The sequence below is a fragment of the Balaenoptera borealis genome (genome assembly GCF_965194805.1).
Source record: "Balaenoptera borealis genome assembly, chromosome: 6".
NCBI classification, from domain to species: Eukaryota; Metazoa; Chordata; class Mammalia; order Artiodactyla; family Balaenopteridae; genus Balaenoptera; species Balaenoptera borealis.
Window position 1 is genome coordinate 134,374,060 of NC_138863.1, and position 18,009 is coordinate 134,392,068.

At 45.5% G+C, this 18,009-nt stretch overlaps 1 protein-coding gene across 6 annotated transcripts in view; it reads right to left on the reverse strand.

The window, feature by feature from the left end:
* CFAP221 (cilia and flagella associated protein 221) overlaps positions 1–11,751 on the reverse strand; it is a 79,645-nt gene extending 67,894 nt beyond the window's left edge. For 2 of the 6 annotated variants that reach the window (XM_082395877.1, XM_082395872.1), the window contains exons 1-3: positions 11,202–11,751; positions 9,631–9,816; positions 6,952–7,052 (exon numbers count right to left, since the gene is read on the reverse strand). In XM_082395877.1, the coding sequence (XP_082252003.1) occupies positions 6,952–7,052; positions 9,631–9,769 (240 nt within the window). In that variant the 5' untranslated portion in view covers positions 9,770–9,816; positions 11,202–11,751. The other 4 variants (XM_082395873.1, XM_082395874.1, XM_082395871.1 and 1 more) reach the window with 4 other exon arrangements.
* Between the last annotated feature and the right edge of the window lie 6,258 nt (positions 11,752–18,009).

Here is an 18,009-nt window from a genome sequence, read left to right on the forward strand (position 1 = left end):
GGTGCGCGGGCTTCTCATTGCGGTGGCTTCTCTTGTTGCAGAGCACGGGCCCTAGGCACGTGGGCTTCAGTAGTTGCAACATGCAGGCTCAGTAGTTGTGGCTCGTGGGCTCTAGAGCACAGGCTCAGTAGTTCTGGTGCACGGGCTTCGTTGCTCCGCGGCATGTGGGATCTTCCTGGACCAGAGACTGAACCCGTGCCCCCTGAATTGGCAGGCAAATTCTTAACCACTGTGCCACCGGGGAAGTCTGGCATATCTCTTTAATATGTGAGAAGCCTGAAAAAATAAAAGTTGCCCAGGTCTCTCTCGACCTCCAGGGGGTCTGCATGGGGGAATCTTGGTGAGGTGTGGGCTCCTGGGTCTCCTACCCAGGAGAATGGTCCTTCCAGGAGACACTGGTATGCTGGGGCCCAGGAGGCCTGGAACCTAGGGCTCTTCCCGTCTCAGAGTTCAGGATGTCTCAGTACCCAAACTGCATTCCCTATCTTTTTTTTCACACTTTGTCAGCAGGTCAGTTTGATTTCTTTTTAAAAAATAATATGCTTTCAGGGCTAAAATGGCATTCCTGCCTTTTCATTTATAACTAAAACTGGGGGGGTGGAAATAATCATCATTGAAAGGGGAAAAAAAGCCTTGGTAAGATGAAGTGTTTAGAAAGTGTATGTTAAATTAATATTTAAAGTTTATTTGAAAATGTGAGCAACCCAGGATTGCCCTTGAGGCGAGACAAGATAAACTCACCTAAAACCCTATTCTGTCCCGCAATTCTGGGGTCAATAGATGTCCTTACTCCCCCCCACCCCCAAGCTCTCTGCGCCCCTGGGAGCTGACCTTCTCCTGGCCCCGTGGGTCCTCACGACCTTGACACTCCCGCCCCTGACTCCCCCGGGGCCCCAACTGACAGCCCCCGCTTCAGTGTTTCAGAACGGCCCCCAGCACAGGCAAGCAAGCATGAAACCACCACCTAGGCAGTCACGGGTTGCACGGCTTGTACTCAGGGGTCGCAGGGCTCTCCCAGGGGCTGCTCACAGCTCCCTCCCCTCCCTCCCCACTCTGATCCTCCCTTCCAGCCCCTCCACCGGGCAGAGCAGAGCATAGGGCCTAACCTTCAACCCCAAGCACTAATCAGAGTATTTTCCAAACACAGTTCCGCCTCCAAGTCGGGGTCCTTCAGCCCCTCCCGTCAGGGACATGGCTTCTCAGAGGCTAATACCCAACGCCAGGGATCTGGGGACAAAATGCAAGCAGCCCTGTAAGTTCTTTAAAGTGTTTTGAGACAGGCTGGGACCTGGGACCTGGGACCCTTTGCTGCAGTGCTGGCACCTGGACAAACGTCTCCTGGAGCAACAGATACAAAGAAACTATAAGGGACTAAAAATAACTGCGTGCATGCGCAGCTGGGCCAAATTATGGACAACAAGATACAAAAAGACCAAAAACGCAACTGCCGCTTCTGAAGGGCCGGGAGCAAAAGCAGGGCCCTGCTAGGGTGCCTGCACACAGTCCACCAAGGGGGTGGGCAGAGCACCTAGGCCACCCCTCCCCCCACCCGACCCCTGAACCCGCCCCCAGCCTCACCCCGTATGAGGAACCAGCTCGCCCCGCCTCGAGGAGCAGCAAGGGGAGCAGGGAACGTGCTACGTGTTCTCGCTCCCCCCGCTGCAGCAGGGCCCCCAGGAAAGCCTTGCCTGAATGTCTCCTCTGGCCTCCTATTAATGTCTACTGATTACGGAGTCCAAGAACCCTGGTCGGTAACAGTTTTACCTTAAAATGCGGGTTGGTAATGGATTTTACTCTAAAATATTGCTCGATACTGCATTTCTCCAAAATGGGAGAGTAAAATTGATGCTCCAGAAGGATGCACCATGTTTACACTGTAGCTTCAAGTCCCCACCCTCGCACACTGACTAGAAGACATGGGGATTCGCGGCCCCAGTTTGAGAACCCAGATCCTGGGGCAGGGGTGTCTCTGAACGCTGCAACGGGGACCTGAAAACTAATACAATTATTGCAGAGAGCCTGGAGGGAATGTTGCGCTGCATGAGATAAGGCTGTAGAGGCTGCCAGCTTTGTTTGGGGCCGGCCACAGTAACACTGGTTGTCTCATGGGAAAACTGATTAATTATTTCCTCAATAAATATAGTTTCCCAGACAAAGTCTTTCCGCAGAGGGAAAGGGATTTTAAGAGGTCTTGGTTTTGAGAAAAGTGGGAACCATTATCTCAACTTTTAAATCGAAAGATTGATTTTGATATGAATCCAAGTAAAAAAAAAAAGGCTTTAAAGCCTTTAACCAGATCTGGATCAATCTCAAATGTTAATGAACAATTTATTGTCGTTTTAAACACACATTCAATCATTCCATTCTTGGGTAATTTACACAGTTTCCTGTAACAAAACCAAGATAAAGGCAGAGTTGGATTTCCCCCCTTGTTTGGCAAGCGTCTCAAGGTAATTCCCTTAGGCTTCTGCTTAACTTTGCTGATAGAAACAGGAGGCTGGCTCTCCCAGAATGTTATTAAGATGAAATAATTTTGTACTTGTATCCATTTCTGTTTGTTTCAATGTCTGATAGAAGCAGTGTGATTATTTAGACTCTAGCCTGTATTTACTTGGAATTCATGAGTCTCTACCAAGTCACTCTCTTCCAGTAAAGTGAGTTCAATATCTTGACAAGTGTTTATTGAGTGCCTTGTGTGTGTTAGGCATTGTGTTGTACAAAAGACAGAGACAGCCTCTGTTCTTTCGCAGAATGAAGCTTTTACCTCCCTCCAAAAAGCCTACGATCCGGGTAAAGCAGACCTCACGCTGGTCTCCAAATATGCCACATGCTTGCCCCCCGAGCCTCTCTCCACGTCTCCCTCTATGCCCTGGGTGTCCGCTCCCCACTTCCCACTTTGCTCTTGGGCTATCCCAAATGGCTTCTCCACCACAAGCCTTTGGTGCAATGTGACCAGTAAGCTCATGAAAAGATGCTCAACATCATTAGTGATTAAGGAAATGCAAATAGAACAACAGTGAGTTGAATGGTGAACTCAAAAAAGATACAGCCACACCCTAATAACTGGAACTTGTGAATGTGACCTTATTTGGGAAAAGAGTGATTGCAGATGCTGTTAAGGACCTTGAGATGAGATCATCCTGGATTACCCGGATGGGCCCTAAGTCCAATGACAAGTATCCTTTCAGAGACAGAAGAGAAGACAAAAGGGAGTGGGAGGAGAAGCCATGTGAAGATGGAGGCCAAGGTTTAGGATCATGAAGCCTCAAAACAAAGAACACCTAGAGCCACTACAATCTGGAAGAGGCAAGGAAAGATTCCTCCCAAGAGCCCGTGGAAGGAGCGAGGCCCGGCTGACACCTTGACTTTGGACTCTGGTCTCCAGAATAAGTTTCTAGTTTTCTAAGCCCCTAAATTTGTAGTAATTTGTTATGGCAGCCACAGAAAACTAACGTACCATACAACCCACTTAATATATATCCGAGAGAATTAAAAATATATCCATACAAAAACATGGACACGAATGTCCACAATGACATTATTCCTAGCAGCCCCAAAGACAAAATCCAAATGTCCATCAACTGATGAATAGATGAAATGTGAACAGTATGAAGGTTCCTTAAAAAACTAAAAATAGAGCTACCATATCATCTAGCAATCCCATTCCTGGGCATATATCCAGAGAAAGCCATAATTTGAAAAGATACATGCACTCCAATGCTCATAGCAACACTATTTACAATAGCCAAGACATGGAAGCAACCTAAATGTCCATCGACAGAAGAATGGATAATGAAGATGTGGTACATATATACAATGGAATAGCACTCAGCCATAAAAAGGAATGAAATAATGCCATTTGCAGCAACATGGATGGACCTAGACATTATCATACTAAGTGAAGTCAGTCAGAAAAAGAAAGACAAATATCATATGATATCACTTATATGTGGAATCTAAAATATGATACAAATGAACTTATTTACAAAACAGAAATAGACTCACAGACATAGAAGACAAACGTATGGTTACCAAAGAGGAAAGGTGGGGGAGGGATAAGTTAGAAGTTTGGGATTAAAAGATACACACCACTATATATAAAATAGATAAACAACAAGGACCTACTGTATAGCACAGGGAACTATACTCAATATCTTGCAATAACCTTTAGTGGAAGAGACTGTAAAACAAGAATATATATATTTATATAGATATGTATAATTGAATCACTTTACTGTGCATCTGAAACTAACACAGCATTGTAAATCAACTATGTTTCAATAAAAAATATTTTTAAGTTAAAAAAACAAAACAAAATGTAATAAAGCCATACAACAGAATATTATTTGGCCATAAAAAGGAATGAAGTACTGACTCATGCTACAAATTGAACAAGGCTGGAAAACATGATGAATGAAAGAAGCCAGTCGCAAAAGACCACATGTTGTGTGATTCCACTTATGTGAAACGTCCAGAATAGGCAAATCTATACCAACAGAAGGCGGATCAGTGGCTGCCTAGGTGGGGGTGGGTGGGTAAAGGAATGAGGAGAGTGAGGCGGGTGGGAACGGGTGGTGAATTGTTCACTCATTGCAAACAATGAGTAATTATGAACAATAATTATTTTAGATTTACCCTACCATCATCTAGATAGCAAACCTAATAACCAGGAAAAGCAAGTTCCAAAATGAATGATTAACCTTGGTCTTTGATGCTGTGTTCTAAGGAATGTGCCCTTATAGATTGAGGGGTAAAGTTCCTAATCACAGTTTTAAATCCTGACCCTTTTCCTAAGAGGAAGCATTGGGCACCTAACAGGTTCCTCTCCTGATCCCTTCTCTCTCCACCCTGTTAGGTGTGTAAGGACTCTTCTCTGGAAGCTGCATTCTCTGTCGGCAGGGGTCTGCCCGATAGAACCTGACCTCACTTCCTGACAGCTTTACCACTTGTCAGTTTCCTCCAGCGATTTTCCTCACTCTGAGAATGAGTCTAACACGATAGTTGGAATGCTCCCTCTAAATGATCCACTTTAAGACACGGTTTCGGCGGGAGGGATAAATGAGGAGTTTGGGATTGACATATACACATTATATATATAAAATAATCAACAAGGACCTACTGTACAGCACAGGGAACTGTACTCAATACTCTGTAATGACCTATATGGGAACAGAATCTAAAAAAGAGTGGATATACATACGTGTATAACTGAATCACTTCGCTGTACGCCTGAAACGAATACATTGTAAATCAACTATACTCCAATATAAAATAAAACTTAAATTAAAAAAATTTTAGAAAAGATGCTATGTGAAAACAAAAATAAATAAGTGAAAGACATGGCTTATAAGAACGCACTATATGTAAACGCAGACGCCTGCGGTGGGAGGGGACGCCACCCACAAAGCCGGAGCCTCAGGGCCCACGCGAGAGGGCCCACGCCTATCGGCCCGACTCCAACACATGCCCACAGCCCGCTCTAGCTCGGCTCCACGGCCGGCTGCCGTAGTCCTGACGTCCCGCTCGGTGTGACTTTGGAGGGTCACGGTGGGGTCGCTGAGGTGGTGCAGCTGCTTTAATGTTCAGGCCCCCTTTTCGTGGCGGATTAGGGGTGCTGTAGCCACCCCGAGCCCTCCCCAGTCTGGACATCCGGGTCAAGGAAGGGGGGCCAGGAAGGCCAGGACTCAGGTGGCTCTGCGGTGGACTGCTGTCCCCACAGCTTCAGCCACTCCTCAGTGCGCCCTTGCACCTGTCCCTTCCGGAGCCCTTTCAGCGGAGCTGCTGCCCCAGATCACGCCAGAGTGTCTCTGGCCACAGTGACTGATTTAGGCCTGGGCATCTGACCTGAGCAGGCGAAACGGAACCTTTGCTGGGCCCTTCTAAGAAAGGGACACCCCCTCCCCTGGTGGTGGAGGCGTGGAGCAAAAGTGCACTGGTTGGGACATCCCTGGTGGCGCAGTGGTTAAGAACCCGCCTGCCAATGCAGGGGACACTGGTTTGAGCCCTGGACCGGGAAGATCCCACATGCCGCGGAGCAACTAAGCCCGTGCGCCGCAACTACTGATCCTGCACACCTAGAGCCTGTGCTCTGCAACAAGAGAAGCCACCGCAATGAAAAGCCTGCACGCCGCAACAGAGTAGCCCCTGCTCGCCACAACTAGAGAAAGCCTGTACACAGCAACGAAGACCCGACACAGCCAAAAAATAAATAAATAAAATAAATCTAAAAAAAAAAAAAAGTAAAAGTTCACTGGTTGGGAGGCAGGCAGCCTAAGAGTCACTCTGTCTCCGTCCCTGTGTTCTTGAGGCAAGTATTGTATTTAACCTTCTGGAATCACGGTTTCCTCATCTCTACAAAGAGAGCCACAATACAACCTCCGCAAAGCTAGTGTAAAGACTAAACTGGACCACGTGAGACACAAAGCACAGTTCCTGGCCCCTGCGGTCACTCAGCAACGGCACCAGTTTGGAGAGAGTGTTGGGAGGAGCCTTTGGCAGGGGGAGGAAAGCTGTCCGAGGACACTGACGCAACTTTAAAATTTCTCATCCTAGAACTACCTTTCTGGTCCAGTTTACATCTGCACTTCTGCTGATTTTGCTGCTCTTCAGATGAATGAGTAATATAAATGCAGAACATGCATGTCATTTCATTATTGTGATTAATTATCCCACTTAGAAAGTACCTACCCAGGGGTGGGGGAGGGATGGATTGGGAGTTTGGGGTTAGCAGATGCAAGCTATTATATAGAGAAACAGCAAGGTCCTACTGTAGAGCACAGGGAACTATATTCAGTATCCTGTGATAAACCATAATGGAAAAGAATATGAAAAAGAATGTATATATATGTATAACTGAATCACGCTGTTGTACAGCAGAAACTATCACAACATTGTAAATCAACTATATTTCAATGAAATTTAAAAAAAAAAATTTTTTTTTAAAGTACCTACCAGTATCTGCTGGTGTTGTTTTTCTACTTGATAGCCTCCAAAATGCAATATGCCAGGTTTTGCCTGTATCACCTTATTATTCAGAAGATTTGCATAAACCTCTATAGAAACAATGCAGATAAGTATATCATGAGTTGAGACATAAAAACGTATATTAAATGAAAGAAGATCCTATCAACATGAGCTCCCTTTAATCTAGGGTATTTTAAGCATACGAAAGTTTCAGACAGAGGATACAGCGGTCAACAAGATTAATGATTGTTCCACATGAACTGAACTGCTTCTCCCTCTATTCTTACACATCACTTGGGAGATATTATCATCATAATACGAATTCACATTTATTGTTTATTATCTATTAAAATAACTTGCTCTGTACACATTTTATACAAGTCTTCATAATAACACAAGCTTGTGAAGAGCACACACCCTGTGTTTTCTCTGTATAACACTGCAATTGCTTATTATGTAATGAATATCCACTTCAAAGAATCCAAACACCAAGGGTTTAATTTTATTACTGTGTATTTAACTGCTATTATTTGACTTCCTCTGAACTGAATTACAGTGCAATACAGAGTAATCCTAAGGCTCTGAAAAAGTATGCCTCTGGACGGTAAAGTCTCAAACTGCTCTTGTCATGTGAGTGTCTTTTTTTGCTCCCAGTTTTGAGAACAAGGTTAGGACAGCTGAGCTCACAGAAGAGTCCAGGTCTACAGAACTTGTCCCGGCTCTTCATGCAGCAGGAACTGAGATGTGTGGAGAAGACACTGGGTCACAAGCCTTGCCGTGCCTTCCGGGCTTCACGCCAGGCATTTGTTTATAACCCTCCATTCTTTCCATTTTGTAAAAATCAAGCCCAGGCCTGGTTCCGACCAGTAAACTGCCTCCTGCGGTATGAATGCCCTGTCCAGTTTCCTACAAATGACAACCTTTCCCCTTTGGCTATAGCTAAATCTTGTGAGTCACAGACACCCTGACCCCACCCTTCGCCTGCCGTGTTTCGTACCCATCTACAGTGGGTGTGAAACGTTTGGTGTTTTTCTCCTCCGTGGGTGAATGGTCACTGTCATCAACTGTGGGCCAAACTGAAGGGCTGGACTGGGGTGAGGGTGGTGTCTCAGGGGGATTATGATCTCCGTAGTTTATTTGGTAAATTTTTAAGTATTGGTAATTACTTGTAAGTATTGAACATTACTTGGTAACTTTTTAAAAATTTATTTATTTATATTTATTTTGGCTGCACCAGGTCTTACATGTGGCATGTGGGCTTCTTAGTTGCGGCATGCATGCGGGATCTAGTTCCCCGACCAGGGATCAAACCCGGGCCCCCTGCATTGGGAGCGTGCGGTCTTACCCACTGGACCACCAGGGAAGTCCCGTGGTAATTTTTTTTAATGCTGAAGATTTTGTTTGTAGGGCCACAAAATAGATGTAAAATGGGCATTTTTCTGTTAATGCCCAGAAATAGTCAAGTATACTAACTCGCACTCAGTGTGTTCTTCAGTGACAACAGAGCCACAGCAAATGCTGCATTTCCAGCATTCGTGATGGGCCTTGAATGGCAAGTGGGAAGCAAGCTAGTGGGACGTAGGAAGCTGGATACCGGGCTGCAACAGCTGAACACCACCTCTCCGCTTAGCTGGGCCACCTCAGCTTCCCCAGCAGTAAAATGGAAATAGACGGTATCATGGTGATATGATGGATTCAGTGAGAAGACTGTAGGCAAAATGAGTAGCCTTCTGCATAACAGCTATAGGATTTAACAGGTTTTCCAGGCTAAGGGATGTGCGTGGGCAAAGGCAAGAAGGTGTAAAATGCAAGTGTTCTTGAAGGAGCAGGAGTAACAGGCGTGGCCGGAGCTGGGGGACTGGAGGGGCCCTGGGTGGGCAGGTCCAGATCGACGGCAAAGGGGGCCAAATGCCAAGCAAAGGAACTGCGCACAAGGGGATCCCCTGAGAGCATCCAAACAGGACGGGGGCAGGAGCCAGCATGGATTCTAGGAAGGACAATGCCAGGGCTGTGAAGAGTGTGGCCAGGGAGGAGGGCCCTGCAATAGTCCTGGTGACCTGCTGAGCATGAAGTGGGGAGACAGAGGAAAGATATTTGAGGAAGTGGAGGTGGCAGAACTTGGCGACCAATTTCCACCACAAAAGTCTACCAGTTACAGGACTTCCCTGGCCGTCCAGTGGATAAGACTCCACGCTCCCACGCAGGGGAAGCGGGTTTGATCTCTGGTCGAGGGAACCAAGATCCCCCATGTAGCCGGGCAACTGAGCCCGCGCGCCACAACTACAGAGCTCACGCGCCTCAACGAGAGAGCCCGCGTGTCGCAAACTACAGACCTCACGCGCTCTGGAGCCCAAGCGCCACAACTAGAGAGAAGCCCGAGCACCACAACGAAGAGCCTGCGCTGCAACGGAAGATCCCATGTGCTGCAACTAAGACCTGACGCAGCCAAAAAAATGAATAAGTAAAATAAATAAATATTAAAAAAATAAAGTCTACCAGTGAAGTGGATGGATCTAAACGGAACCATTGTTCTTAATGATGAACACTATTACCAGCCTGTAAAACCGTACAGAGAAATCAGCACCCAACATTCCATTATGCTTTCTGGACTTTGGATCCTCTGGGAAGACGTGAGTTGTAAAGCGTATCTGTTTCCTAACCACCTACTTGATTCCAGGAGGTGATTAGGTACTTCTTTTGGTTTCTTGGGTTCCTCCACTAGGCTCCTTAAAAGGAGGGGCGATGCATCATGAAATGGTTCTTTAGCATTCTTTACTTCTCTGCTGGGGGTTTGCACCGCTGCCATTTTATCATGAAAAATGGAGCCTTCTTTTTAGAGCCAAAGGTCATTTCCTGGGAAGAAAACAGTAGTCGTATAATCATCCACAGGAAACCACACACTGTTTTTCCTCAACCCTTGACAAATGTACTTCTTGTCACTGCGTGGTTTACTGCGGCTCAGGGCCCCCCCGCCTCTCCTCTCTCCCGCCGCTCCGCTCCGTCCCCACGCAGGCCGTCCCACTCATCTTGCGTCACACGTCACACGCTGCACCCAGTGCCGTGCCATTGCTCAAAACCCTTCCGTGGTCCTTAATTCTCCCCAAGAGCTTTTCCCAAAATGTAGCCCTGATGCTTCCTGAGGCTCTCACAGGTGATGAAGTTTGGCAAATGTTGAAGTCAGCAGTTAAACAGGGCTTTTCTTTCTGAGATTTCTCCGAATCAGTTTCTTAGATGGATATGACCATGAAACCCTTCAACACTGGGAGACACTGGCATTTTTGAGCCACCTTCCTGGGCCCCTCTCTGGGGAGAGGAGGTGGAGAGCCATAGACCTCCTCCCCCGCCACTGGGCGCTTTCCTAGGAGCTCTGTCCTAGGACCGAGGGCCCCGGTTCCGTCACACCCTTTGCCAGGCTTGCCTTCATAAAGTTCACACTGATCCCAATGCCCCTTAACGTTCTTTAGCAATTGCTGCCTACACTACTTCTGGCATTAATAATGTATTGCCTTGTGATGGCACTTTACAAATCCCACACATCTTTATATCTCCCACAGCTGCGTCTCTAAGCTTGGGGGCTGCTCTGTGAAGCCCCTGAGATTGACGTAAAGTCACGTGTAGATCTTTACGTGTGTTCTTTTGTTTTTTGTTTTGAGAAGGCTCATAGCTTTAGATTCCCCAAAGAGTACAGCATCAAGCAAAATACACTGACCACACTGAAGAGGTGTTTAACAATCACTTTCTGAAGGAACGTTCTCCTTTCCACTCTCGGCCCATCCCCTCTCGCCAGCATGGCTGAAGATTCACCTCGCCCAACTCCTTCCCCTCCACCCCTTCAACACCCGCCCCGGTTCACTCTCCAGCCCCCTCCCCTCACATTCCCTGCCTGTACTTCAGGGAGACACAATAGCTAAACCGTTGTCACCCAAGCTCCCATCCCAGGTCACTCACCCCCAAGGTGAGCTGTCCCCCTTCCCCCCACCTCCCCACACCCCCAGGCATCCTCGGTTTCGCGGCCCCATGCTCTACGGAGCAGGGCCTCTCACCCTTGACAAACGCCTGCTCCCCTCAGCACCCCTTTACTCCAGAGCAGGGTCGAACCCAGACCCACGCGCCACCCGCATCCTCATTTAACCCTTTGGGCCCGGGCTCTCCTCCGCCCCCCACCCAGGCTGACTTGCGGCTGGACACCCGTCCGGGGTTCAGGCTGCCTCCACGGCCCCAGGTCCCAGGCCGCTCACCCCGGAGCGGGTTCCTGGGCGGGATTCCGCGGGCGCCGCCACCTTCCCCGAGCGTCGCCATGACGACGCGGACGCGCTCCCTGGGTCACGACCGGACGCGACCAAACTCCCCTGGGACGTGGGGGGACCCGGGCGGCCGCTGCTGGAGGTCTGGAGGCCGCGGGTCAGTTCTGGGGACTCGGAGCAGTCTCTCCGGCCTGGGGAAGAACAAAGAGAGCGACTTATAGGGTCTGAGGACAAAGAATTCCGAGCGGACACGAGGAAGTCGGAACACACCATAAACTGGATACCCTGAGAGCAGACGGCGGGAGAGCTGGGCTGAAACGGGCGGGGCTTAAGGGTGTGGTGCTGAAGCTGACGGGGCGGGGCCGAAGGGGGCGGGGCCGAAGGGCGGGGCTTACCAGGCTCAGTGGGTGGAGCTTCCCCGAGGGACATTCAGTCCTAGACATCCTACTGTAATATAGTTCACTTTACACTTTCTATTATGACAAATTTCAAACATATACAAATTTTAAACATATACACTTTCTATTATGACAAATTTCAAACATATACACTTTCTATTATGACAAATTTCAAACATATACAGGCAGAATAGTATGATGAACGTTCAACACCAACCCGCAACAATTATCAAATCATGGCCAATCTTGTTTCATCTTTACCTTTCCTCTACTCCCTGCATTTTTTTGATGTCTGAAATCCCAGACATCGTATCAACCATAGATATTTCAGAATATACGTCCAAAAGAAAAGGCCTCGTTTTAAAAATATAACCACAATCAGTACCTAAAACATTACAATAATTTCTTAACATCTTCAAATACTGGGTACTCAATTGTCTCATAAACGTCATAAAATATTTTTTTAGTTTGACACTTTGAATCACAATTCAAATAGAATCCACACATTACAATAGATTGATATGTCCTTTAGGTCTCTTCATCAATAGATTCTCTCTCCATGTCTTTTTGTTGTTGTTGCAATTTATTCATTGAAGAAACTGTTTCTGTTTAATAATGGTATTTAGGGGTTATAAACCATGAAACTGGGCCAGCTCCCCAGACCTCTTGCCCTGTTTACTCCACCCTGCTCACGCATGGACATTTTTCCTTACACAGACAGCTCAGGTCTCTCTTCCTAGGAGTTGTCCATGTCTTGCTCCCTCCTTGTATGACTTGGCACTTACTTGATGTTATTTATGGCTTCATGTTGATAAGAGATTATCGTAGGAATCCAATAAGGCTACCTACCTTTCCCAAACCCACATCACTTGTGTTGCATGTGCTTTTGTGCCCCTCCCCCCTCCCCCCACCCTGGAATGCTCATTTTTCCCATCTTCCCATTTTCCAGCGCCTCCCTTCTCCCTACCATCACCCCTGATTAAAAATCTCCCCATCTTTCAAGGGTATCACTAGAGATGGTGTATCCTCTACCTGCTCCTTAACCATCCAGACCAGAAGGAGTGTTTCCTTCCTCTGGGCTCCCATCCACTTTGTTCTGTCATTTTTGGGGCACTTTTTATATGCCAAACCCATCATTATGTGTGTGTTTGAAGCTGCAGAATTCTTAGGAGGAGGAGACCGTGCCTTCTCTTTGCATCTCCCACAGCCGTTGGCACAGTTCTTTGATCAGAGTGAGTACCCAGTAACTGTTGGTCAAGTGGGCAAAAAAATTAATTCACTTGCTTATATAGTAGATTGCTTTTTACTTTTCTGTTTTGTTGCCCCAACAAGGATGTAGATTTCAGAACAAGTATTATGTTTCCCATATTCCTGGACCTTTCCACCTGAGATCAAATCATCAAATGCTTATCTCCATACACTTTTTAAGGGGTATTGGGTAACGTTTTAAAATTTTCCCTTAAGTTTTTTGTTTTGTTTTGGTTTTTTGTTTTTTTGGCGACGCCTCGAAGCTTGCAAGATCTTAGTTTCCGGACCAGGGATCGAACCTGGGCCCTCAGCAGTGGTAACGCAGAGTCCTAACCACTGGACCACCAGGGAATTCCCTGATTTTCCCTTAAGTTTTTAAATAAATTTGCCAAATTCCCTATTTTATATGTAAAGATAGATAGATAGGGATATACATATAACATGTAGGTCTCTGTACAATCAATTAAGCAAATTGCATATTATTGTGTAGTGTTCGCTGTTGGTCATCTGCTTCCACTTTCTTACAAACAGAACCGCAGCTTTGCTAAGATTTCTCCCTAATCCCCAGTTCCGTAGACCCCACTTAGATTCTGATTAGTCTATACCAATCATCGAATTCCCAATCTTCTTGCCCACGACTGATTTATGGTTGAGTATGCAACTCAATTCTGGCCACAGAGACATTAGGGTAAGGCTGCCGGGGGACCCTGGAAAAAGGCTTCCTTTCTCCTAAGAAAGAGACATACAGTATCTTTCTCTTTCTGGACAGTGTAGTATCCAGAAGTGATTCCTTGAAAGTGCAGCAGCCCCCAGAGGCACTGAGGGGCCCTAGTGCTATGGTGAGGGTGGCGGTGGTGAGGATAGCAGAGCAGGAAGGAGACTCCACCTGGATGATGTCATCTCAACTCTGATTGTTTGGTACCCAAATCCCATGACCTCTTTCTTTCAGCTGAAAACATTCTGACATACAATGATTTCTAAACACTCACTACTCAAAAGTGGTAGCACAGAGGCTTGTTAGAAATGCAGAATTTCAGGTCACCTCAGAACGCCCAAATCACAAACTGCATTTTAATAAGACCCCCCTCCCCAGGAGATTCATGGACACATTAAAGTTTGGAAATGACTGAACTGATGCCGTACAATTCCAGCTGTTCTAGATCATCAATTATTTAATCAATTCATTTACGTATTTCACATTTATTTCACTTAGCGTTTGCAGTGAGCGGAATACAAGGGTATCCCCGCCTCTGCCAAACTAATGCAATGAGATGGGTGTGACAAGAGGCGCGGAAGCTGATGCACGGGGGAGCGGTGAATTTCCTTGCCTGAAACTCCTCGGTGGCTTCACATTGTGCAGAAAATAAAATTCAAAATCCTTAACATAGCATTCAAGGCTCTGCAGGACCTGACTGCTGGCTCCTCTCTCCACCTTCTCCCTCACCCCCGGCTCCACTGTTCTCCCCCCACAGCCCTTTGCCTGGTGTGGTGAGTTAAAGCTGGCTGAAGGTTTTCTGACACTCTCCCATGAGAGGTGGGGACCCTGTGCCCTCCCTTTGAATCTGGGTGGGTCTGGGACTACTTTAACTGCCCAGTCCAGTCCTGCCAGAATTTCTGACCCCAAAATTCATGCAATCGAATAAAATGGTTGTTGTTTCAAGCCTGCAAGCTCTGGGATACATCTAGCTGCAGCAATGAATAATGGAAAACTTGGCTAAGTCCTACTCAGCCTAAGGATCCCTTCCTTAGAGGGGCTTTTCCTGGCTTCCCTAGCTAAATCATGTCCTACCCCATCATCCTCTCTCCCAGCCCCAGGTTCTTTTCCTTCATTGCATTTTTCGCAGTGCGTGATTCTAGACTGATGGCTTTACCTCTTTGACGTCTGTCTTCCTAGACCATAAGCTCAGTGAAGTTTGACTTGCTCACCACCATATACTCATCACCTTGCACACTGCCTGGCACGTGGTGGGACCTCCAAAATATTCAGAGAATTAAGTCATTAATGAATTATGCCAAGAGAGTCCTAAACTTATATATATATGTATATATACATATATACATACACACACACACATATATACACATACACACACACATATATACACAAACACACATATATATACACACAGTATATATATACACACACATATATATACACAAACACACATATATATACACACAAACACACATATATATACACTATATATAATACACACACACATATATACACACACATATATACATTTAGAACACACACACACATATATACACACACATATATATACACACACACATATATACACACACACATATATACATACACACACATATATACACACACACACATATATACACACACATATATACATACACACACATATATATATACACACACACATATACATACACACACATATATATATACACACACACATATATACACACACAATATACATACACACACATATATATATTTAGAACACACACACATATATATATACACACACACATATATACACATACACACATATATACACACACACATACACACACACATATATATACATGCACACACATATATATACACACACATATATACACACACATATATACACACACATATATACATACACACACACATACACACATATACACACACATATATATACATGCACACACACATATATATACACACACATACACACACATACACACACACATATACACACACGTATATATACACACACATATATACACACACACAAATACACACACATATACACACACACACATATACACACACATATACACACATATACACACACATATACACACACACATATATACACACATATACACACACATATACATACACACACATATACATACACACACATATACATACACACACATATATATATACACATACACATATATATACACAAACACACACATATATATACACACAATATATATATATTTAGAACACACACACATATATACACACACATATACACACATATATACACACACACACATATATACACACACACGTATACACACACACATATATATACACACACACATATACACACACACATATATATTTAGAACACACACACATATGTGTTTGAAATATAGGCAATATATTCATATGGTTCAAAATTCAAAAAGTAAAAAAATCTCCCCCATACCCCTGTCCATAAGCCACCAGGTTCCCTTTCCTAGAGGTAACACATGTTGCCAGATTCTTATTTATCTTTCCAGGCATATGCTATGCATACACAAGCAATTATATGTATGGTTCTATTTGTAAGCAGTTCATCCCCTATTTAAAAGCCGAATTGCTCACTCTTCTGTCTCCTCTTTTTTCCACTCACAGTAAATCTGAGTGACCATGAAACTGTGCCCCACAGAGTCCACAGGAGCTGATAACTAATAGAAATTCTTGAACTTGTCTTACAGAACAGTAGCTAAGGGCACAGCTCGTAAAGCACTTTGCTTCTGTCTTCATCGTCAACAGCCTTCAGTGATGACGTTTGCTTTAGTTTCTTTCCTCCCTCCCTCCTTCCCTCCCTTCCTTTCTCTCTCTCTCTCTTTAATTGCATATCTTCCCAGCCTCACTCAGCCCACTTATTTTACAAGACCTTTCAGTTCCTGCCCTGTGTGAGCCAGCTGGGGCTGGTTGAGACCACAGACCCTAAAACTGGGCCTGTGCAGATGCCCTATGGATGGCCTGTTGACCTCAGAGGACTGGAAAACCCCACCCCCCAATCATGGTCAGTGCCTCCATTTTGAATATCCAGAAGCAGGTATCCGAGATGCACCTGCACAGAACAGCGATTACCTCACCTTTCCTCTACCTCCAATCCCCTTTCCTCACGCCTAAGACCACCCTGCTTACCCCATAAATATCCCAAGCCCCTTGCCTTTGGGGAGGTGGATCTGAGACTGATTCTCCCATCTCCTCACTTGGCTGCCTTGTGAATAAACTCTTTCTCTGCTGTAAACCTTGGCGTCTAGTGGTTGGCTTGCTGTGTGTCCGGCGAATGGACCGTTCCGTAACAATCATTCCATATCTGTACATAAGGTACCTCCTCATTCTTTTTTTATGGCTGTGTATATTCAGTATTTTATGTAACCTGTCCCCTATTGTTGGATATGTAGGTTGTTCCTGATCTTTCACCATCATAAACAATGTTGTAGGATTTCCCTGGTGGTGCAGAGGTGAAGCACCCACCTGCCAATGCAGGGGACATGGGTTTGAGTCCTGGTCCGGGAGGATCCCACGTGCCGCGGAGCAACGAAGCCTGTGTGCCACAGCTACTGAGCCTGTGCTCTAGAGCCCGCGAGCCACAACTACTGAGCCCACATGCCACAACTACTGAAGCCTGCTCGCCTACAGCTTGTGCTCCGCAACAAGAGAAGCCACCGCAATGAGAAGCCCGCGCACCGCAACAAAGAGTAGCCCCCGTTCACCACAACTAGAGAAAGCCTGTGCGCAGCAACAAAGACCCAATGCAGCCAAAAAAAAAAAAAAGTGTTGTAATGATTTATACAATGCATATATCATTTCTACAAACTTTTGCATATATTCATTCACGTACATGTGAGTATATCTGTAGGAAACGTCCCTGAAGTAGAAGTGCTAGGCCAAAGGGTCTGTGCCTCTGTCCTATTGATAACTATTGTTGGGTCACCCATCATGGGCTTTGCATTAATTTTTGCTCCTACTTGCAAAGTATGAGGTCATTTGTTTTCTTACAGCCTCACTAACAGAATATATTACAAAACATTCATACTTTTGCCAATCTGATAGGTGAAAAATGGTATTTCAGTTTGGTTTGATGTTGTATCTCTCTAATGATCAGTGAATGTGAGCACGTTTTCACATGTTTAGGAGACATTTGTGTTTCCTTTTCTTTTTTTTTTTTTTTTTTTATATATATATTTTATTATTATTATTATTATTATTATTTTTTAATTTATTTATGGCTGTGTTGGGTCTTCGTTTCTGTGCGAGGGCTTTCTCTAGTTGTGGCCAGTGGGGGCCACTCTTCATCGCAGTGCGCGGGCCTCTCACTATCGCGGCCTCTCTTGTTGCGGAGCACAGGCTCCAGACGCGCAGGCTCAGTAGTTGTGGCTCACGGGCTCAG